The 22,908-nt window shown below is 49.3% G+C and overlaps 2 protein-coding genes across 11 annotated transcripts in view; one reads left to right on the top strand and one right to left on the bottom strand.

The window, feature by feature from the left end:
* Positions 1-1,208: 1,208 nt before the first annotated feature.
* suds3 (SDS3 homolog, SIN3A corepressor complex component) lies at positions 1,209-8,168 on the bottom strand. Of its 7 annotated transcripts, XM_084694315.1 has the most exons (14): positions 8,114-8,168; positions 7,398-7,478; positions 5,528-5,597; positions 5,318-5,373; positions 5,147-5,218; positions 4,903-4,922; positions 4,588-4,744; positions 4,001-4,096; positions 3,741-3,802; positions 3,593-3,614; positions 3,366-3,471; positions 2,513-2,600; positions 2,159-2,244; positions 1,209-2,020 (listed from the first exon to the last, which is right to left on the bottom strand). In XM_084694315.1, exons 4-14 carry the CDS (start codon positions 5,370-5,372, stop codon positions 1,954-1,956), a joined length of 831 nt encoding a protein of 276 aa, XP_084550441.1. In that variant the 5' UTR covers position 5,373; positions 5,528-5,597; positions 7,398-7,478; positions 8,114-8,168; the 3' UTR covers positions 1,209-1,953. The 7 variants fall into 7 exon arrangements, 6 of the variants coding, with proteins under 6 accessions (XP_084550441.1, XP_084550437.1, XP_084550442.1 ...); XM_084694311.1 differs by lacking the exon at positions 8,114-8,168 and having other exon boundaries at positions 7,398-7,621; XM_084694316.1 differs by lacking the exons at positions 7,398-7,478; positions 8,114-8,168 and adding an exon at positions 6,667-6,949.
* taok3a (TAO kinase 3a) overlaps positions 7,828-22,908 on the top strand; it is a 43,057-nt gene continuing 27,976 nt past the window's right edge. For all 4 annotated transcript variants that reach the window (XM_084694306.1, XM_084694307.1, XM_084694304.1 and 1 more), the window contains exons 1-2: positions 7,828-7,927; positions 8,780-8,965. The gene's annotated coding sequence lies outside the window, so the exon portion shown is untranslated. The remainder of the gene's footprint in view (positions 7,928-8,779; positions 8,966-22,908) is intronic.

The raw sequence follows: 22,908 nt of genomic DNA, 5'->3' as shown, positions 1-22,908 counted from the left end.
AAATATAACTTGTTTCCGTTTTTTAGTGTGCCCCTCTGATTAAACACTGGGCCCCCCTTGGCCCACCCCAGTAAAATGTGTCTACAACCACCACTGGAGAGAGGGGAGAAGAAGGGAAGAGAATGAGGAGGACAAGTTGTTTGGTCACATGCAGCTTTAGATGGTTGAAAATATCCTTCAATCGGACCTGATGACCTTTGCATGACCCCAGGACCACCCTGATCCTGACAACATCGACATTCACACCTAGCCGCATTTAACTGTAAATGTGAATCTTGTTAACTCCCCCTTATTAAATGGCCTCTTACAACCAACGGTATATCTGTAAATCCCAGAGATGAGTTATTGATCTGGGATCAATTAGAATGTCCTGGGAGAGCCGTCACTCACGCTGGTTAGCTATGTGAAGGATAACCTTAAAACTTGTTAATACAACATAAACAGCCTTTCGCTTGACTTGTTTGAAGCACTAAGCAATTGTTCGTGAACGATTTTGCAATGAAATACTGTCTTGGAATGTATCAGAAATCAATTGTTCTCTTCCAATGACTTGACATTAATCCTACGTTTGCCTCATGTTTTTGAAATTGCTTGATTTATTCCATGATTCAGATGTAGAATTTGAAAATATAGGTCACCCAGTGCTACTTGTCCTCTGTTCACGCATGCAAGCACAATCACAACAGCAAGAAAATTACAATCGGAATTGCTCAGCTATGTGAAGGATAACCTGAAACCTGTTCTTAGAATAGACAACATAAACAGCCTTTCGCTTGGGTAGCAAACGCGTGACAACAAAGACAAGCGGACGAATCCCCGTTATTTATTGGCTTGTTTGAAGCTCAAAGCAATTACGGACCTTGACTTTCAAAACTCTGAGAGCGATGGGGCTAACGAACGGTGATCGCCTCCATTCGACGGTCGCGTGGTTAAGCGAGACAATGAGCTGTCAGCATTCTCAGCCCAGGGCTGACGAGAGACAGGAGAGCCATGATACTATGATGGATATTGTTCTTGGCAAGAAGAGACAAGTGTGCAACACCAATGTGTCTGTGTTGACATTCGGACAGCAGCAAACAGGAGTCAATCACCACCCACAAATGCATGCCTCGGTTTGGTTTGATCAATATGTTGTGTGTTTTAAGAAAAATGTTGATGATTCATGAGTGAAAGATGTTTAATCTCCTTTAGAAATTAGAAACCATTGACAAAAGGCAGAAACATTTTTATTGAATGAAACGCACAATAAATCAACAAATGGTTAACTTTTGTTTGCCATGTGCAACACAGTTCAGATTATCCACAAAAGTGAACTAAACCCATGAACTGTCAGAACAGATACAAAATTAAAACCTTAAAAAAAGTTAAATGCAATACATTATATATTTTTTCAAACAAAAGAATTCAAAACACACACACAAGTACAAAAAAAAAAAAAACATTACCAGACCAACATATGACAGTTTGAAATACTGGATGACAGACACGTTGGATGACACACACTGAATGACAGACTCACTGGATGACAGACACACTGGATGACAGACACTGGATGACAGACACTGGATGACAGACACACTGGATGACAGACACACTGGATGACAGACTAAACTCAGCAACGTGCTCAAGAGTTTAAGAAACTACAGATCCAGGATAAGTGTACATAAGACTTCAGCCAAACCCAGTCCCAGCCTCTGCTTCCCAGGCACCACTCGATGTCAAATTGTCTGATAGGAGTCAGCAACATGGCTGGCGGCACGTCGAAGGTCTACCACACCTGCGGTTGCTTCAGAGCAGATAGATACACACGGTTTGGCAGGTCGGGACTGAGGTGTCATTTGGCATAGGTCCCGGAAGAGCCCTGGACAAAAAGCAGGTCAACACGACACGAACACGCACGCTTGAGAAGCTGCAGCCACCTGTGCTTGATGGTGGGCCAGCCAGAGGATGACGTCAATCCCCTGCTCCTGATGGGTTGACGAAACAGGAAGTGGTTGAGTGGCACACGTTTGGGGAGGGTCTGGGGGGAGATGGAAGGAGCCAGGAAGGTCAGACCCAGGCTGATGAAATGGATGGATGGATGAGTAGCTTGACAGGTAGAGGGGGGGGGGGGGGGGGGGGGGGGTGGTTGGGGAGAGGGGGCCTCTACGCTGCCGACCTCCTGCGAATGACGAGGGCTCCCCTCTGTAACTGCCCCAGGTAGATCCTCATCTTCGTACTGTCGCTCGTCTTCCTCACCCAGATCTGCGGAGGAGCAACGCGTTCATGAGCCCGTCCACAGGTAAGAGCAACAAGGAGTTCATATACACCCAGTATGTATGACTCAGCAAAGCTTACAACACATTCAACATATATACATTCATAGTACATTACTGTAGAATCGCTTTTCAAGTGTTCAGTTCAATCTGATTTTCAATGATTCATTTCACTTGATTCATTCAAAAGCAAGAGTGTAAGCCAGGAGACAGGAAGTAAGGACATCAGGTGACGATGACATCCGGGTGCGGCTCACCTCATTGGTCCCCACAGAGCTGATGACACAGCTGATCTTGGTGTTCTCCTTGGTGTACTCCAGGTAGATGGCCTGGCTCTTGTGGTACCTGGCCGGGGAACAGCGACGGGTTAGCGGGGAGTCAGCAGTCATACCCAGGACAGGCAGAGGGGCTTGCTGCAGCTGTGTCGGGGATCACTCTCTCCATTGTTGAGCCTCATTTGCGCGACACGCAGTCTGCAGGTGTGCATGGCTGCTTAGGTCCCTCTCTCTTTCTCTCCCTCTCTCTCCCTCCCGGTCTTCCTTCCCATCAGTCTTCAGAGCCCACATGAAAGGCATGCAGCAGCAACGTATAGGAGGCCACATGAAAGTCGGAGGAATTTGTAATATCACACAGGAGCATATTATTGCCGTGTCCCTCTTCTTCAAGGGAATTATTCATGGTTCACCCTCTCCCCACGGAGCAAAGGGGTGGAGCCACCAGTCACCTGGTCTGCTCCACGTCCTGATGCTGCGCTAGGGTCCAGTGTTTACCGTTCAAACAAATGACACGTCCATCCATGTCGGTTTATACTGCTCACCTGTCGGCCATGTTGTAATCCCGATGCTGAGATTGAGAAAAACCTACTGTACCTCTCTCGTTTGGAAACCTTTGTGAAAGCATGTTAAAGTCCACAAAGTCCTTTCAAAATATCTGAGCCATATCGGACAAAGACAAATCCATAAAATAATGATGTTAGTTCCTGCTGAAGATTTACGTGTATCTATGGCCATCTAGTGGACAGTTTATGAACTGCAACACCTTTAATAAAACCGTATACGGATCTCTCATGGGGATTTTGACCAGTGCTATTGGTATGATGAAACCGTGTACCATCTTTTGTCGTAGTACAGTTTCCCCTCCTCGATGCGGGCCTCGTAGCGCTGTGAGGGGGTCTCCATGGGTGCGGTGGGCAGGTGCTCTGGAGTGGAGGGGGACACTGGGGAGGAAAGCAAAACCCTCTAAACACCTCTCACCTCAGTCGAGGACTTGAACAAGAGACAGCGAGACAACACCCAAATAGAGGTGTGCGGAAAAAAAAGGGGAGGGAACTGACATACCTGGACGTTTAGGCGACTTCAGCTGTAAGCGAACAAATATAGAGCGGTTAAAATACGTGCCGGTGAAATTGCACGGTGTTAAAAAAAAAAAAAAGGAAAAAAAAAAGGAAGAAAAGAAAAAGAAAAGAGAATGAGAAGGAGGGTTCACCTTGTTGAGCGTTCGCAGGTCCTCCATGATCTGTTCATCTGTCAGCAGGTAGTTTAACTGAGGTGTGGGGAGTTAAGGACAGCGCTGTTCTGCAGACCACCATACACACAACAAACCATCCGTATGCATCGACACGACGAGGCTTCTTCGTGACGTGTGTGTGTGTGTGTGTCCCCGCTTGCTATGGATTCACCCCACAATTCACGTCTGAAAACAACATATGGACAAACGCGTGGTCGTAATGGCGTGTAAAAGGATATCGGGCGCCGGCTTTCTCCGTTTGTCCGGAATGGGGAGGGGGTCGTTAGGTCGCCTCCTCAGCTTCCTGGTCATGATGGGCTTCACCTCCATGGAGTCTAGGAGAGGACGGGAGAGATGAGCTGTCTGACAGGCAGCCGGCGGCCCCCTGGCGCACTGGCGACCACCATCGAGGGCTGCAGCCTTAGGACTGCGTCGCTACATCCCCATTTGGACGGATGGAAACGAGGGAGTTGCAACCGCCATCCGCGTGACGCCATCTTGGTTCACATTCCTAACGTCGTTGACTGTGCCCAGGCGAGCTTTGTGAACCGAGCTATTTGCATAAACGTCTAACACCTCAGAGGGGAAGTCGAATTTAAAGATTCGGACGCATCTTGGAACCAGCCATTTGAATTGGATCGTTGGTATACATTAAGATACACAGGGGAGCTTAGATGAAGTTCTCCTTCTATTCTCAACCCCCCCACCACCCCCCCACTAAGGGGCAGAAAAAAGGAATCTTCCTCTTCTGAAGTTTATTTTTCTTCCTTTCCATTCCTGCTCTCAGTGAGAGATTTGCACCGTGATCTTGCCGTTGGTCTCATACCTCCTGTCAGCTCCATGGTTAACTTCTCGTTCTCGATCATCTTCTTCTTCTCCTCCAGCTCCGCAATTAAGTTCTCCTTCAGCTCCACCTTCTTATCGTCAAACTCTTTCACAGCTGCCTTCTTCTCTTTGATGTAGTTACGCTCTACCTGATCTGTCTGTGACAGAGGGGCCGAGACAGGGAACATGGCGAGAGAGGGTAGGAGGTGGAGGTTAAGAGAGAGAGGGGGAAGGAGAGAGCAATATTTGAGAAGGACTACAAAGGCGGAAGTGCCCTTTAAGGACTTCCAGGGGACACTACCTTATAAACACTTACCTCGAGTTGTAGGAAGAGATCTGTGGCAACAAAAACACAAGTGTTATTCATGAATAATAACACCGGTTTAACAAACCAACAACAAATCACCTTTGATTAAATGTCATAAAAACGCCCAGTGCTATGATACAGAATGTGACCTTGACCTAGACTGACTAGTACGTAAAGCTAGCACGGAAAACTTCCATTGATTAAGAGACTATGACAAAACATTTGTTTTGAAAACATGACACAGCATTCTTACCTGCGTTGCGGAGTCTCTCTTTGTACTGTTGGTCCAGCTTTTTCATTCTCTTCTGGTACTCCTGTAGTGTGCCTGAGGGAATACATTTTAGGACTATAACTCTGCAACTTGTACCAAAACCAATACCATGGAAGTTTCTAGCAACACAAGCAATAAAATTACTTTTTCTACCTTCTTGGAGTTGTTGTAATTGCCTTTTCAGGGAGGCCAATTTGTCTTGATACATTCTGGGGTGGGGGGTATACAGATAATGGTGTTATCACTAGACTGTAATATTTTGAACAATATTTCTTCAAATTCAGAGACGAACTAAGAATTGTGTCTACGTGATGTTCACATTATTTCTGATAACCGTGACTGGCCTTGACTGTGAACACTCACTGTTCTTTGATTTCTACATAGTCATCCTCGTCATGCTTTGCAAGGTCTGTTTCACTGGCATCCTCCGTGTCTGGAAAAAGCAGAAAACAAAGTTTCAGAAAAAGGCATCTAAAGTCCACCACATTCAATGTGAGTAAACATACTTTCCCAAGCAGTTGGCAATAGTAGACAGTCACCAATTACATTTTAAATCAACCAAAAAAATAGTTAGTACTACTGGCTTTAAGTAATTATTTGACTGGGGGAGCCACGTAAGATCCCGTGACTTGTGCACCGACACAAAGCTCTTTTTTCAGCAAGGTGACCAGCTAGCAAGTCACACCTAAATCGTGATAAAAAAAGTTTGCCTTCATCCCATCACCAAAATTTTTTTACACAAGCCTGGCGAGCAAATAGATACCATAAGACAATAAGCAAGCCAATATATTGCTGTCTTTAGTTCGTAACAGATCTAGCTTGTTATTGACAACCTATTAACAATTTAATGATGCGGTCTTTACCTTGAGTGCCGTGCATTTGCCGCATGGTGACCAGCCACACTACTGTACTAGCTAGCTAGCAGCCAGCTGTCGAGCAGTTAAACCAACGTTAGCAGCTAGCGACTTAGCTTGCAAAAATAAAGATCCACGAATACAACGCAGAAGAGACTTGGCAACCTAATGTCAAAATGGATCTAACCCTAAACCTTTGCTACCGTGCCAACGTCAGTAAAACTCCCTTAGATAGACAGTCGTCTCGTGGATTAAACCGGTTAAACAAACCAAAAACTGCAATGTTCCGTCGCCGGTGACCTGTCACTGTAGCTAGCTAGTAAAGTATGCAAAATGCCCCGGCGTTAACCAACATGTCAGCTGAGATCAGAAGTCCTATACCTATGTAAAAGTTGTAATACACGTTTGAAGACTAAGCTATCTAGCCGCCCTTAACACCAAGTGGAAAATTGCTGGTCAACTAGCCGCTAGCCCTAGCTAGTGACCTCGGCATTTATGCAGTTTGTAAGAAAGTAGGCTAGCCAACTTTCCTAATTGTGATCTAGACTAGTATAAATCAGATGTCATTTGGAATTAACAGCTGTAGTGTAGAACAGCAAATAAGACTTCGGCTAATGTGAACTTTCAATGACATTTGACTGTTCTTACCGACACTGCCCTGGCAAACGTAACTTCTGTGTATAGCCTACGTGACCTAACGATTACTAAACCTAGCTGGTTCTAGATAAAACTTAAGACTCAACACAGTTGGCTAGTATATATTTTCACAGGATCACCAAGCAAGGACGATGTGATGGCTAACCCCACCACCAGTGACATCAAGCAAGCTGGCTAACGTTGTTAAAAAGTGACGATTATGCAAACAGTGAACTCCTCCCCTCTCGCGTATCGACAAGCAGGTACTAACTGAGTGAGAGTCGACTATTAGCTAGCACACTGAGCTCCCACGACGATCCGTGTGTGTGCAACGGTAGAGCTTTTATTTGCGACTGAACCAAAGGTCCGCCAAGTAAAAATTAATAGACACTCTGCTAGCATCAAAGTAGCACAACCACCACAGCAACTCGATAGCACTACAGTACGTAGACTAGCTGGATAGCTAAAGTAATAATTCGATACATCAACATAGCTAGTAAGAAATGTAGCTAGTACTGCTGCACGCTTTTTAAACTCTAGCATCCGTGCAAATTCAGCATGTGTTATTGTTTTTGTTGCGCTAGTCATACTGTATTGAGTGGGAGCTAGTTGAACACCGGCGAACGTAATGAATTCCGTTTCATTGAATTGTCTGACTGAAGACTGAAAACTAGGTTGCTATATTCGTATTAGCGTTACAGTAGCAGCTAGCTCATAACGCTAATAACGTTAGTCTAGCCTACCTTCTTCGGAGTCTCTTCCCCTGAAACTCCGATCATCATCGTCGTCCACACTATCGAGCTCCTCTTCATCGTTGTAATAATCTACCATTGGTGATAGTAAAGTAGAAGCCATTATATGGTTTGAAAATGTAAACAAACACTAAATAAACAATCGATATAGAATAGGCAGGTCGGAACAAAACAGCGCCTACAATTGTAAGGACCCACGGCTCTTACAGAAAAAGCAGATTATGCGCCTGACTAAAAAGGGAATTAATACATTTGCAAAACTACTTTAGGAAAACATTTAAGAGCAAAATGTGACTACTTATAATGGTTAGAATCGATATGTTACCAAATTCACAGACAATGACTGATAATATGAGATATCATCACATTTTAGATTATTTTTCCAAACAGGCATGCGTTGTAAGTCTAGAGGGAGCAGGACATATTTCGCGGTTTTGCTCACTTGTTTACTATTTCTGTCAAATGATACTAGACAAATTCTTGAAAATGGACTGTGGGTTAGCGCTTTAAAGTTTAAAAAGGTAAATATTTGTAAAGACAAGGACGCTATGTAGTTTCATACAGTTGGTTTCTTTGAGTCTATAACCATACGTATCCTGACAGTATTGCGCATTCTCCGTCTGCCGACTGTCGTTCTATCCACCTGGTCCATATTAACAATACTGTGGGCAGACCTGTATATGCGATAGGGTCTGCCTGCCACTCACCATTGATTGTGTCACACCAAGACAACAATGTTGCGCAGTCCTGTCATTTCCAAGTAAAACACTAGGGCACAGTCAAATTATGAGATATAATATTCGAGAGATTTGCCTCTCTTTCTAATCTGCCTTTGCCAGATTTGCAACTTGTTTGGGGGGCATTTTATTTCGCTGTAGTCCTTTCACAATAGCCACAGGTGCCTTGCATTTGTTATTGGTGTTGTAATACCAGGATAAAACACCAGAGGACAGGAGTGCTTTAGTTTAGAGCAGAAAGTAGTTTTTGTCATGAGTTTGCGTGCGCTGTGGTAAGAGGCTGCCATTCATACTGTCATCGCGGTTGGGAGTAGGCTATTCTTATAGTCCACAAACACGTAGGCTACATTCACTACAAAATAGACTTCCTGCTTAATAAGCACAACGGCTAAAGGAATATCAAGAGTACATGCATTTTTTTTTTTAAATAACGTATTCGCGCGAGAAAAAAAATAAATATAAGCTATGTAAGATCCTTAAAATAAAGAGTAGACAATTACGCTACATATAAAACTAGCTAACGATAGCCGATATATCCACAGATGTTAAAACACATCGGTTATTATGGCATATTTAAACATTTGCGGTGAAGCACAGACACTGTCACTTCTGTCCTTTTCCATCCTGCAACTGTAGATTCTCTGAATTGGTTTCCGCCTGCCGAAGGAGTCAGCGGCCAGGCGCTGTGCTGGTGCTGGGGTGAGGAGCGAACCCTCATTCAGGAAGTCCTGACTGACAACACTTCTGAAAGTCATACCGACATCTCCGGAGTTGGACTTAATGTCCACGGAAGCGTGGATTTCTCCAGCAATACGTTCAGTGGTCAGTGTTTCGTTAATAATACTACTACAATATGTATTGCTTTTGGGGTAGTTGTGAAATGCTTGCTTCGTGATAGTGACTATCTAATAGAAGCTGGCTGATGTCGTCCAGCCATCGTCTCTCTTTAGTCCAAAGCTAGCAAGCGGTGTTGACTGCACCATGTGTAATCATTTACCTTTAATTATCGAGTTGCCACTAGTACATTTTTTCATTTTAGACATGGGGCCGGTTAAGTTGACTTGAACGCTTGTTGTCTCAACGTCACTCAGACGCGGCGAAAAGATAATTAAGTGCGTAGTAGAACTGAAGCTAAATAATTGTTCAGTTGGCTACACCTGCTCGCATGAATTCCTTCCATTGTTTTATGTGGACTGGACTGACATCGTTCACACTTGCTATAAGTATTTGGATCGATGCGACCATCGCAAACCTTAAGGACGTGTTTCAAAGGGACTGATCTTGTGGGTGAGTGGATTTTGAACAAACGTCTGTTTCTAATGTTGCGAAAAAAAATACTCGCTTGGTGAACGGAAGGCTATTGAATGTTTGTTGGACATCTACAGTGGCTCCGAATACTAAATTCCGATTCAGTTGCTGACTGTTTTATTTTTGCTCCGAGAGATAACTCGGTAGAGTCCATCTGGAGCGTCATCGTAACCAGGATGTCTAGTTTGTGGGCGCTTGTAGTCTTGCTGCTTTCTTAGTGGATGATACATTGTTGCGGGTGAGACGCTTCGACCAACTGTTTTTTTTAATGTGTGTCACATCAGGAACGTTTTTTCGCAAAGACACTGGTTAGTTTGCAAAAGGGAATTCTAGTTCAATGCAATTGTTGTAGCTACTGACAACCAATAGGAATAATCCTTATTGTCTCTGCGTTTGTTGAGCTCGGAGCTTCGGATCTATCTCACAGTGAATAATAATAAGGCATTATATTCGATTTTCCATTACATGTTCACAGCGATTTCTGGCAAAGGCTGTGCTTTGTTTCGTTTTACAAGCCGTGTCCGCTTGTAACGTCTGAGCGACGCGGCGTGCAGAAGGAGATAGCCAGCTGAACGGCACCAAAACCTAAATTGACCCAACATGATGTCATCCCCGTGTGTAAAGCGCATGAGTGAGAGCTGCGAGAGAGCTGGCTTTTGATCCATTTTCCTTCTTTGTCACCGTTACCGTTTTATCCAGCCGTTGTACCAGTGTGAGCGTGCTGTTAGCTCCAGGCGTTGTAGAATGTGTGCAGTCCACGTTTTCAGTGTGCCTATACGAGAACGTAACAGGTCTCTGCCAGGCACCGTGGTGACAGCATCAAGCTCTACACCTGCCCTGGCACACACCGAGAGCAGGATGTGGAACTGAAAGTGACATTAGAGCACTGCTCCACAAAACTGTCTGTCCTCCATCTTGCCTGTAATGCTGTTATGTAGGGCAATATGATGTTTATTGTATCAAGATAATGTTTAGCCTCATTCCACTGGGACGGTAGGCTGAAAAAGCACTGTGTGTGTGTGTGCGCGTGCATGCAGGTGTGTTGCATGCAAGAGAGGGGGAGGGGTAGGAGCGGGTTGAAACTCAACTGAACGCCTGCTCTACTGATTGTGTCGATGCCATGCCTACATCCTGTGTCGTTCGTTCTCCCCAGACTCTTCCTGCTCCCCCAGATGTGAGGTCACTAATGCGAGCCAAAAGCATGAGCCGGGGCGTCTGGGTAATGCAGTAGGCTCTGTTGTACATGTGTAGGGATCAGTAAACAAACAGGACTGATGGTCCAGCGTTTTCTTGCAGGTGGAGCGTAAGGGCGACTGAGCATCCAGCATCCAGATTGAGTGTGAGGCAGGGCAGCCTGGTGGAGTGAGGCAGGGCAGGGCAGAGTGAGGGAGTGTGAGTGCTTTTGTGAGGTGGGACCACATCAGCTGCTCCTGACAAGTGGCAGTCAGAGGCAGCTGAGGCAGACAGGCCCATCTCAATCCCCCTCCCCCTCCCATGGAGGCAGAAAGTGAGACAGCAGAAGCTCACAGGCTTGAGACTTCAGAGAGGAGGTTTAAAATCCTGGCAACAGGCTTAACCACCACACACTGACTGCTCTGTAGAAAAGGCTTTGGATAATCTGAACGTGAAGAAAGTTTTCAGAAATCAGAGGAGAGAGGGAGCTCTCCTGCTGCCGCTGGGCCTCTCTCGCCCCCCGCTGTCTTGCTCCCCTCCCGAGGTCCTCTGTGTTTAGGATGTCAGCCATCGCAGGGCAGCAGGAAGAGGATGTGTTCTGTAGTGTCTGCTCCTACTGGGCCGTAACCTCCCCCAGAGCGAGCAGTCGTGCCTGACACGTGTTCCCCTGGCCCAAGGACAAGGCACAAAGACCACACAATTGCTTGTAGTAGACCAGTGGTCGTCAACCCTGGTGTCCTCAGGGACCCCCTGTACCGCATCTTCTGGATGGTTCTGGGTGTTTCCCGATTCCAATTCCGAGCCGTTAATTTCTCTCCTTTTCTTCTCTCCGGCTCGAGGCACAGTAACGCAGGCACTCTCGTCCCGCGGGCCGCCCCAAAAGGGCTCATTTGAGTAAATATTCAACGTAACAACAAATAGCAGAACAATAAACATTGAAATGGCGATCGGAGGGCGGGAAAGGCCAGGTCTCGTCCTGGTTAGACCCCATGTTTTTCTAATGAGCAGCTCCGACTGGGGCTCTTGAGGATAGCTTCCTCAGTCCTGGATATCACCCGACACCCTTCCCCCCCTGTCCCGTGACCGTCCTCCACCTCCAATCTTCACCTTGGGTCTGGGCTACATGGAGAGGTCAACACAAAATGAGTTTACCCGGTTGCAGCGTCAGGGGCCCCGGGGACGCGGCATGTGGGGTTGCAGTTCTGTGCGCGAGGACGCCTGCTAGGGTCGTTACAGCCCCGCCTCCCGGCAATGCCCGGCCAGGTTCCAGTCGCGTTCCAGACGTGTGAATGGTCCACCAGCTGCTGCTGTCCTCCACTCCCAGGGGCGAGCGGATCCTGGCTGGCGCTCGGGCGTCGGCGGCAGAGGGGGCTAACCTGTGGAAGGTGTCTGAGCTGTCAGCCCTCCCTCCCTCCTTCCCCCCCACCAACACCCCCCTCTTCCCCCGACAGCTCCCCACAAGCGGAAACACGCAGAACTTCCCCTCTCCTCGTCTTTCCCCTCCCCCGTCTCTCTCTCTTCCATGTGAGAGACGCTCAACTTCTGGTAAAAAACAAAACCCCCCCAAAAATACATGAGATTGTCAGTTTAGCCGCGGCGCTGCCGCAGTTTGGCTGTTTATGCCACGGTAGCAAAGCGCATCAAATATTAAAACGCGGCTGTCAGGCTTAATGTTCTGCAGTGATCTGGTTTAGCATGTCTAATATAAGAACGCCTTCTTGGATGACGAGGAGAATTACGGCCTTTGCTTTTTTTTTTCTTCTTCTTCTTCCTCTCTTCTTCCTGTGTCTCTGGCGAGATGCAGTCATGTGTGCCGTTTTAATGCTGATCTCTGTGGACAGAAGGCTTCTGGGCCATTGCGAGGGTTGGTCCTGTGAACCTGGTGAGAGAACCTTACCGCAGATGTTTCTCCTAACTGGATTACTGCACGCAGCAGCAGCAGCAGCAGCAGCAACCGTATTTAATTAGCCTTATTGACCACATCCCCACCAAGCCGGCCCTGACAATAGACAGCTCTGTTCACATCGAGTGCCGCTCAGGGTCACCTCACTGCTGTCAATGCAGCGCTTGTGCTCAGACAACCGCTTCCTCGTCAGCCCAGTCAAAGGTGTGTGTGTTTGAAAAACAGCAGGATGTTTTCGAAGCGTGTTTCATGCATTCGCTGTACTTTGCACTTCCTTAATGCAGTCTGCTGTTCCAGTGAGGCCTGGAGGCCGGGCCCGGGCCTGGAGGCCGGGGCCGGGCCTGGAGGCCGGGGCCGGGCCTGGAGGCCGGGGCCGGGCCTGGAGGCCGGGGCCGGGCCTGGAGGCCGGGGCCGGGCCTGGAGGCCGGGGCCGGGCCTGGAGGCCGGGGCCGGGCCTGGAGGCCGGGGCCGGGCCTGGAGGCTGGGGCCGGGCCTGGAGGCTAGGGCGGCCTCCCCTGGTGTTCTCCCTGGCCTCTCTGGCTTCTTCTGGTCTCCTTGACCTCTCCTAGCCTGCACTGGCCTCCCCTGTTCTTCCTGGCCTCCCATGGCCTCCCCTAGTCTCCCTGGCCTCCCTATCTGCTCCTCCCTGTCTGGAGGAAGCTGGGCTCCTTCCACCCTGTACATGACTACGTAGGGAGTCATGGCACACATGGCCCACCAGCTGCACCAGGGTTGACTCACAGGGTCTCAAGTTCCACCAGGTTCTGTGGCTAATGCCTTCTGTGGCTAATGCCTTCCCGGTGAGTCTCTCTCTCTCTCCCCCCCCCCCCCCCCCCCCCCCTTCCCTCAATCTCTCTCTCTCCTGGGGACTGCCCAGCTTAATCAGAAGACTTGGAGCCTTGAGATGGGGGGTTAGGGGGGGTGTTCAGCAGGGTACAGCTGTCGGCAGCAGTGTCTTCAGCAGCCATGGTGGCTTCTCTCCCAGTCAGGCTGCAGACTTGGCACATATGCTGACCCATTTGCGCCATTAGCTGACCTAATGAAGGTTTTTTTCTCTCCTCAACACCTGGTCTTCTGTCCCAGTCAACAGGCTGTCTGGCCCCTCGCTGGTATCCCAGGATTCCACGTGACAAAAGGCATACAGATCCAAAGTGTTGCTGGTGGAATCTCGCAGGCTTCTCGCCATGCTGTCTCCCAGCCCCCCACTCCCTTCCTCCTCGACCATGACGGAGGCATTCTTGTCAGGACGACCTTAATTACAGCCCTGCGGGTTGTACGTTGTCTCCGCATTCTCTACGCTCCGAAGTGCAGCTGCGACCCATGAGTGAGGGCCTTTCCCCGCCCTCGCACAAGCCCCCCCCACCTCCGCCCCCTCACAACCAGCCCCACCATCCTCTCTGCTGCCCATCTGTCCAAGGCTGCTTAGCACGAAAGCTCCAAGCGCTTCTCTCTTACTATCGCCACCATCATCAATGTCACCACCAACATCACCACCATCCTCACTATCATCACCTCCATCACCTCCACCATCCTCACTATTATCACCTCCACCATCATCACTATTATCACCTCCGCCATCCTCACTATCATCACCTCCACCATCCACACTATCATCACCACGGTCATCAACACCATCCCGGCTGAAGGCTGTCTGTTCTCATGGGTCTAGCCTCCCCCCCCTAGGGCTCCCCCCCCTAGGGCCCCTCCCCCCCCCCCCCCCCCCCCCCCCTAGGGCTGCCTCAACACTGAAGCGTCATGTATGTAGCATGAGCTTATGCTGGGAGGATGCCCAAGGCCAGACAGACCAACTGAGGAGTGTGTGGCGCAGCGAGCCGCTTGTGTGTGTGTCATGGCGTGGCGTGTGTATGGCTGGCGGAGAGGGGGACTGTGACGGACAGGTCTGCTGATGCCAGTGTGTGGTGAGGCAATGCGCCGTGCTGCCACGGAGGGCTATTTTCGGCAGCCTACTCGGCCCCCCCCCTCCACATGACTGGCTGGCACCGCGCGGCAAAGACCCGTCCCCCGCGCCCGCTTTAACCGGCGTCCGTTCTTTAAAGTGTCCGTCCGATGCATAATTCACCGGTGGGACGTGCTGAGACGGAGGAGAGCGCGCCACACCGAGCGCTAGGCCCTCTCGGAAGGCAGCTCCATTCTCTCTCTCTCTCTAGCCTCTCTCTCTCTCGCTTTCCTCTCTCTCTATCCAGCTCCATCCGCCTCTATATCTCTCTCTCTGTCCAGGTCCATCCTTCTCTCTCCGTCCTGCTCTTTCCATCTGCGCCAGGAGTGGATGATGTCAGATTCCTAATCTAGAGAGCGAGCGGGGAGCTAGCCGTGGCTTGTAGGCTCCATGAGGGCCTGACGTCAGCAAGCTGGAAGCTCTTTCATCTGCCACGGCGCACGCACACTCGCACACAGGCACACACACACGCACAGTGAGACACACGCACACACTCGCACACTCTCTCAGCCCAGAGTAGTGTCATGGTTCACCAGACCCCAGCCTGGGCTGGAAGCTGTCACTGGACAGCCTCCATTGGGTCAAGCGGAGATTTGCCTGTGACGAAGCACAGGGGGAGATTGGGCCGTGCTCTCGTTAGCCAGCAGTGAATCAGGCTAAACTTGATTTTTATTTAAGTCTCTCTTTACTCGCAGTGTTTGAGCTGTGTGAGAGAGAGATTTCATCTTTTTATGCATGACACCATCAAGGTTGACGTTTGAAGTGTGTGTGTGTGTGTAGCCCCTGTGTGGTAGGAGTGGACAGTTTTAAGCCCTGCTTAGTGGACTGTCATGTTAACTGTTCCGGTGCTATCACGGTGACTGTTCTGGTCTTGTCATGTTGACGGGCCTGGTCCTATCACGGTGACTGTTCTCGTCCTGTTGTGTTGCCATCTTTACTTCCATGACCTCTGGTTCTTCAGAGGTGTCTGCGCTGCCAGTGAATGAACATCCCGACGGTCCATAAGGAAACAGTGGATCCCACTCTGCAGTTCCGGGGTCCTTGTTCTTGCTTAATAGTGCGTGCTGCCTGGCTTTCTGTACGCCTCTATGAAGAGACAGCCTGGGGTTGAACTGAACAGTACTCCAATTAAACTGAGACTCGCTGAAAACTGTGCCATCCTTCCTCTCCCCCCCCCCCCATCCTTCCCTTTCTGCCTCCCTCCCTCGCTCCATCCCCCTCCCACTCTCTCTCTTGCTCATTGAAACGTCACACGCACGCGTACGTCAGTCTCAAACAGACGTGCAGCTCTGCTCGGATGAGACGACCCCATGAGCCGAAGGCTGGAGGTCGAGCCCTGACCTTTTTAGGGGGGGGGGTCGGACCCTGACCGTAACGCGCCCTCACCACAGGTCCACATCCGTGTCCGGCGCCATGGCTTCCTGTTGTGGCGGGACGGTTGCCGTGGCAACGGTCCTGTAAGCCTTGGCACTGCCGGCGGTGAGTGTGGACTGAGTCACACAGCAGACTACAGTACACGGAATAATACAACAGCGAATGATATAGGACACAACACCGCAAGCCCCTGCTGTGAAGGAGTCACGAGATTCGATTCGTATGGTGGAGATAAACATGAGCACGGCTCCTTTTGTCTCTGGCATTCTGTCTCTCTCTCTCTCTCTCTCTTTCCCTCCCCCTTTTCTACCTCTAGATGTATTTGTGCTCTGCACACGCATTGTAAAGTGTTTGTGTTACTAATTTATGGGGGTGTTTTTTTTTTTTTTCAGGCAATGTTTGCCAGCCAAAATGATTTAGCCAGTAAATAATTGATGTCCAACATAAGAGATACGGAGATTAGAGACAGGGAGGCCATGACGGCAATGTCCTCTTGTACAATCAGCCAACCAGCCGCCACAACGATGGCTTGTCACTGCCAGACGCTCATGATAGGGTCTACACGCACACACACACACACACACACACACACTGGGCGATGACTCAGGAATGAGTGTCTAATACGAGTGTGTTCAGTCAGACTCCGAACCACCGCTGTACATTGGCCCCTCAGGGTGCAGACGCACACACACACACATGGCATGGCATGGCATGCAGACGAATTACGATGCCACTCTGTGAGGTGATGTGACAAAGTGTCTGACTGCTGCCGAAGAGTGGAGAGGACTGGTCCATGTCCTGCTCTGGGTACGGTCTCATCAGTCAGACCATAAAGTATTTGTGTAGGCGTGTGTGGCTGCTAATAATTGAAAAAGAATCTGTAAATAATTCATTGCCCGGGGCTTAAAGGTTTGATGCCGAGATAGCGGTCCGTTATTGGAGTGTATTGATTTCTTTATGTAATGGACCTCACCATAACAGGACAAGACATTAACCTCACAGGCTGGGATATCAGCTCACGCTATCATCAACTCCGACAGACAGACTCAGCCCTGACCACGTTATCATTTACATAGAGTCATTTAACAGACGCTCTTATCCAGCGCGACTTACAGCAAGTACAGGGACATCCCCCCCGAGGCAAGTAGGGTGAAGTGCCGTACTCAGGGACACAGTCATTGCACGGCCGGGAATTGAACCGGCAACCTTCTGATTGGTAGCCCAATTCCCTAACCGCTAAGCCATCTGACCCCAACATCAACACCATATCACTCCAAGGTGTTACCTGGAAAACATAACTAGGGAAATTGGTGGAAATATGTCAATTTCACACCACAAGCCTGGTAGTGATCTAATAAAAAAAAAAAAATCCATTGGTTAGGGGCGGAGTCGAGGGGTGTTTAAATTGAGAGGATGAAACGTGTCTGTGTTAGTGTGGGAGAGAGAGAGGGAGAGTTCTGAGCCTGAATTAATTCCCAAATTAATTGCGGGCTGACTTTACAGGGATGAAAACTGAAATCCCAGCCTAAACCCATGGGCCCTCCACGCTCCATGTAAACTCCAGTGATCATGTACATAATTTATGCTGTCAGTTTCTAATGTGGGAAAGGAAAAAAAAAAAAACCAGAATAAGGAAGAGATGCTCACGAGGGAAATGACTCAGTGGCCTAGATGCTGTTTCCTTTCTGGGGTTTTCTCTCTCCCTTTCTATCGTTTTTCTCTCATCTATTTCTCGCTCTCCTTCCTTCTCCAGCCCCCAGTCTCTCCATCTCCATCCCTCACTCCGTCGTTTTGTTTGAGGGTGTTGAAATCGAATCTCCCTTTCCAAGGCGCTCTCTGGCGCTGAGCTCAAGTCAGGGCCCCCCCCCTGTGATTGGCTGGCTGGCTCGTGAATACGCTGTCACCCACAGCCTCCCCTCAAAGGGGCGGAGTCTGGCTGGATGGTGACATCACTGCCGCTGTTCCAAGAACCAGGGAAGAGAGAGAGAGGGAGAGGGAGAGAGGGGGAGAGAGAGAGAAACTCAATCCCTCTGAGGCTGCCACTGTCCCTCGGTCGGTTCGAAGGAATTAACGGGAATGACATTTGTGGTTGGCGCTGCACCCGTGTTGCGGGGAGTTAGACGAGACCATGGCTACAGCTAACCAGTCCACACATTAGGGAAGGTCAGAGGAAAGGAGTTCAGGATGGACTATTAACGACACACCCCAGGTCAGTTCCACATCTCCAACCCCAGCTCACACAGGGGTCCGGTGGAAGCAGGCGTGACTCCACACACCAGTCTCACGTGAGCCTGGGTGGTAATTTGCCCTTCTTTAATATTTGATGGCCAAACCCTCCCCTAGCCGGCGTTGCATGTCCCGGACCGGACCAGGCCGGCCCGTCTCTCTGCAGAGCATGTGAGTGGAGCGCCTATTAATCTGCTGCTCTTGATTGGAAAATCCTGTTGGGCTTTGGAGCTGCTCCTTCCCCCTATCAGCTGTACCCCCCTCCCCCCTTCCCTTCCCCCACTTAACTTGCACATACATGACTGGAAGTAGATCACTTAGTATGTGCTACCGCTGACAGTGTCTTAGCGTGTGTGTGTGTGTGTGTGTGTGAACAGCAGAGGTGCATGCGTGCCCTGACCCTGAATTGATGACCGGTTCATAGAGACACACACGCCACACTCAGGGGAAACACAGACACAAGAGTCATGCATATTGCATGGTCCTGGCAGGCAGGCAGGCAGGCAGGCAGGCCATGTGACAGGCAGGCAGGCAGGCAGGCAGGCAGGCAGGCCAAGTGACACACCAAGCCAACAGAGATGGATCACCACAGACTGGGGTTTCAGAGGCCTGTGCGCGCGCACACACACACACACACACACGCCTATTAAAGGACACACAGAGCAATATACACTACATACAGACACACACCCATACACATGCTTACACTCACACACACACACACACACAAATATACAGACACAAAGGGCGACACACAGGCATGAACAGTTCATATGAGGGTTGTCGGACCCTGCACAGGGTTGTGCTGGCCGCAGCCTGACACAGTGGCAGTAAATCAGAGTTAATCCACACTGTCACGTGGGCTCATCATACTGCTGTCCTCCCTCCTCCCCACCATGTCGACAGACTCCTCTTTGAAGTGTGTGAGCGTGTTCGACTGCCCAGTCAGAAATCAATGCTGCACTGAATTGATAGTCGTAGACGAAGCCAGGAATATATTGTTCTGTCGATGAGGGTCAATCCAGACCTTCAGTCTGGTTCTACTGTTTAGCCTGGTTCCACGGTTTAGCCTGGTTCCGCTGTTCAACCTGGTTCTACTATTTAGCCTAAAAAAATATACTCTTTCGTTGAAGGCTTTTCCTTCAAGGCGTGTTGAGCTTGTCTTGGTGTGTAAGACTAAATTAGCCTGACTTGACCTGACCTGACCCATGAGCTCTCTAGACCTGCAAATCAGTCCTCATGTTCAGGACAATCATCCTCAGATTAAACTCAGGGTAACCTCAGATTAACCAAATAACCGCCCTCTGAACCCTTATGACCACCATGGTGAGTCACACAGGAGGTGTGCCTGACTAAACAGATTTCTTTTTTCTTTTTCTCAAGAGGATTTCTGATGCCTCATCTGAACTGAATAAACCTGGTCTGTGTGTGTGTGTGTCTGTGTGTGCGTACACACGCGTGATCCCACTGTTGCGGCCCGATAATGTAGTGTAGGCTATCGAGTGACGATAGCGGATGATCAAATATGTTACCCAGAGTCCTGGGTGGCCTCGGCCCAAGTGAGGAGGCAGCGAGCGTGGAAGCAGTGTGGCATCGTCAGGGCGCGTTTGGCTGAGCGCCACGCCAGCGTGCAGAGCCGAGAGACGCCGTCACAACGAGCTTCACTCGTGTTTGAGAAGCTTCCGGAAACCACGAGGGGGAGCGTCCACGTCCCAGACACCCGAGCAGGGGAGAAGGTCCACGGATAGCATGTTTTGGAGCATTGGCTTGTTTCTTCCAGCGCAGTCAGCCTTTCTGTCTGCCTCTCTCTCTCTCTGCCTCTCGGCCTTTCTCTCTCTCTGTCTCTCTCTCTGTCTGTGCCTCCAGTCTTTTCTGTTCATCGTTATAGTTCTGATTGTGTTCACTCGGCCCTAAGGTTCCTTGTTGTTGACTGTGTTTGTGTGTGTGTGTGTGCACGAGACAAGTATGTGAACAGATGAACTTTTGCCCTTTGCCTTTCTATCATCCCAACACACACAGACAGGCACACACACACACACACAGAGACACTAAGAACTAAAAAGTAGGCTAGCTGATCAGTGTGGCTTTGTGTATTGTTTGTTTTCCCAGTGTCTCTGCTTGCTAGCTGATGCTAGCATGAGCTGAGGTAACATAGACATGCTAGCATGAGCTGAGGTAACATAGACATGCTAGCTGATGCTAGCATGAGCTGAGGTAACATAGACATGCTAGCTGATGCAAGCAGGAGCTGAGGTAACATAGACATGCTAGCTGATTCTAGCAGGAGCTGAGGTAACATAGACTTGCTAGCTGATGCTAGCAGGAGCTGAGGTAACAGACACGCTTGCTGATGCTAGCATGAGCTAAGGTAACATAGACATGCTAGCACGAGCTGAGGTAACATAGGCATGCTAGCAGGAGCTGAGGTCACATAAAGAGGAGATAGTATAAAGACATGCTAGCTTATGCTAGCAGGAGCTGAGGTGACATAGAGGCCAGCCATAAGGAAGCAGGGACTCCCCCCAACTCTGTACAACCCCAGGTCTGCACACACACACAGAGAACGCTATGTAAAATGTGTTTAGCATATTCAAGTTAGAAAGTATCTAGGTTATCACAGGCCCTGGGGTGGATCCAGACTTTGCCTCCTCCCCTAGCTCTCTTCTCCTGGGGAAGATGAGTCATGAAAGGCATCCCAGCTCTGAGCGTGTGAGCAGGAGGGCTGTAGGGTTCGTGTGAGGCCCCGGTCCACTATGGCAGCCCTTGCAGAGATGGCCGTGGTAGGGGGATCTCCGGGTTACCTGTCGTTGTGTTTTGTCTACAACACGGGGGTCTGTTTGTGTCACATCGCCATCCCTCAAAGCTCCCTCTCATCCTCTCGCTCGCGCTCGCGCTCGCGCTCTCGCTCTCTCTCTCTCTCTCTCTCTCTCTCTCTCTCTCTCTCTCTCTCTCTCTCTCTCTCTCTCTCTCTCTCTCTCTCTCTCTCTCTCTCTCTCTCTCTCTCTCTCTCTCTCTCTCTCTGTCTCTCTGTCTCTCTGTCTCTCTGTGTCTCTGTGTCTTTCTCTCTCTCTGTCTCTCTCTGTCTCTCTCTGTCTCTCTGTGTCTCTCTCTCTGTGTCTCTCTCTCTGTGTCTCTCTCTCTGTGTCTCTGTGTCTCTGTGTCTCTCTCTGTCTCTCTGTGTCTCTCTCTCTGTGTCTCTCTGTGTCTCTCTGTCTCTCTGTGTCTCTCTCTGTCTCTCTCTCTCTGTCTCTCTGTCTCTCTGTGTCTCTGTGTCTCTCTCTCTGTCTCTCTGTGTCTCTGTCTCTCTCTCTGTCTCTCTGTGTCTCTGTGTCTCTCTCTCTCTCTCTGTCTCTCTGTGTCTCTGTCTCTCTCTCTGTCTCTGTCTCTGTCTCTCTCTGTCTCTGTCTCTCTGTCTCTGTCTCTGTCTCTGTCTCTGTCTCTGTCTCTGTCTCTGTCTCTGTCTCTGTCTCTGTCTCTGTCTCTGTCTCTGTCTCTGTCTCTCTCTCTCTCTCTCTCTCTCTCTCTCTGTCTCTGTCTCTGTCTCTCTCTCTCTCTCTCTCTCTCTGTCTCTCTCTCTCTCTCTCTCTCTCTGTCTCTGTCTCTCTCTCTCTCTGTCTCTGTCTCTCTCTCTCTCTCTCTCAGCTCCTTTCACAGTGACCCACATCACAGCAGAGGTGTCATTATTCTTTTGACCATGTTTATGTAATCATTTTTTGAAATGTATTCAATGAGTACTGCAATCCAGACGGGGTTTGGACACGCTCAACACACTCACACTACAGCCTCTGCTCGTTTGGGTCGGAACTAAAGGGCTTTTCCTAAAAAAAGAAGCGTAACGATTGCAGCCTTGCGAAAGTGGGACGAGGGAGTGTGTGTGAGGGAGAGAGGGAAGCCAAAACATTCTACAGCCAAATGAGGTTACCCACTCACCCACTGTGTGTGTGTGTGTGTGTGTGTGTGTGTCAGCGCAGTAGCAGACTGAGCTGTGGCTGGGATCCCCAGGTGAACCCAGGCTCAGGCTGGACCTCTAATATACCCCCCCCCCTCCACTCAGAACGGACTCTTATCTGTAGTATAAGTTGTTTATTTGGATTGACAGGGTTGTTTAAAGCTGTTGTATTGATGACGAAGGGTATTGCAGCGGGTCATGCCTTTACCCCCAGTATAGTATAGTATCGTCTCTCTCTCTCTCGTTGTCTCTCTCTCTCGATGTCTCTCTCTCTCTCCCTCCATCTCTCATGACCAGTGCTGTGTGGTTACTTCAATTTAAGGGCCTCTGATTCCTTGTCCCAGAGTTACGCACACAGCCTTCCATGTTTCTTTCTCTCCCAACTGTTCTCCTTCTTTCTCGCCCTTGTCTTTTCTCTCTCTCTTCCCATCGCTGGTCCTCTCACAATGAGCACTGTGACTTTAATACGCTCCCATTTCTGTCCAATTAATTTTCCCCAGACCGTCAGTGGGAATCGGATTAAAATGTGTCTCTAAAAAAAGACACCCAGGATTCTGAAAGTTGTCAAATGGATCACTGCTGACTGCCACTTCACCTCTCTCCCTCTCGCTATCTTTCTCTTCCTCCTTGTCTGTCTTTGTCCCTCTCTATCTTTTGTCTTTCTCTCCTTGTCCCCCCCCCCCCCCTCTCTGGTTGTGGCCTGTTGATCTGGGTACTTATGTCTCTGTGGGATGTCTTATGTCCTTGACTCCCAGGCGTTTTCTAACCCAGCTCAGTCTCTCTCTCACTCACACACACACACACACACACAGTTTGTAAATCTGTTCTTGTGGGGACTCGCAATCCAGTTCCATTCAAATTCCTCATGTTTGGCC

Source organism: Hypomesus nipponensis, chromosome 28 (assembly GCF_054491055.1).
Source record: "Hypomesus nipponensis isolate SF chromosome 28, ASM5449105v1, whole genome shotgun sequence".
NCBI classification, from domain to species: Eukaryota; Metazoa; Chordata; class Actinopteri; order Osmeriformes; family Osmeridae; genus Hypomesus; species Hypomesus nipponensis.
Note: the sequence above shows the minus strand (reverse complement) of the source record. Positions and strands in the feature narration are given on the sequence as shown.

What these genes read in the sequence shown, in the direction of transcription:
- suds3 (XM_084694311.1), bottom strand. Translation starts at nt 7,509, where the DNA reads ATGGCTTCTACTTTACTATCACCAATGGTAGATTATTACAACGATGAA. An exon ending in ATTACAACAACTCCAAGAAG is followed by an intron (nt 5,219 to 5,317) that starts GTAGAAAAAGTA and finishes GTATTCCCTCAG; the next exon opens with GCACACTACAGGAGTACCAG. An exon ending in ACGGAGAAAGCCGGCGCCCG is followed by an intron (nt 3,803 to 4,000) that starts ATATCCTTTTAC and finishes AACTCCCCACAC; the next exon opens with CTCAGTTAAACTACCTGCTG.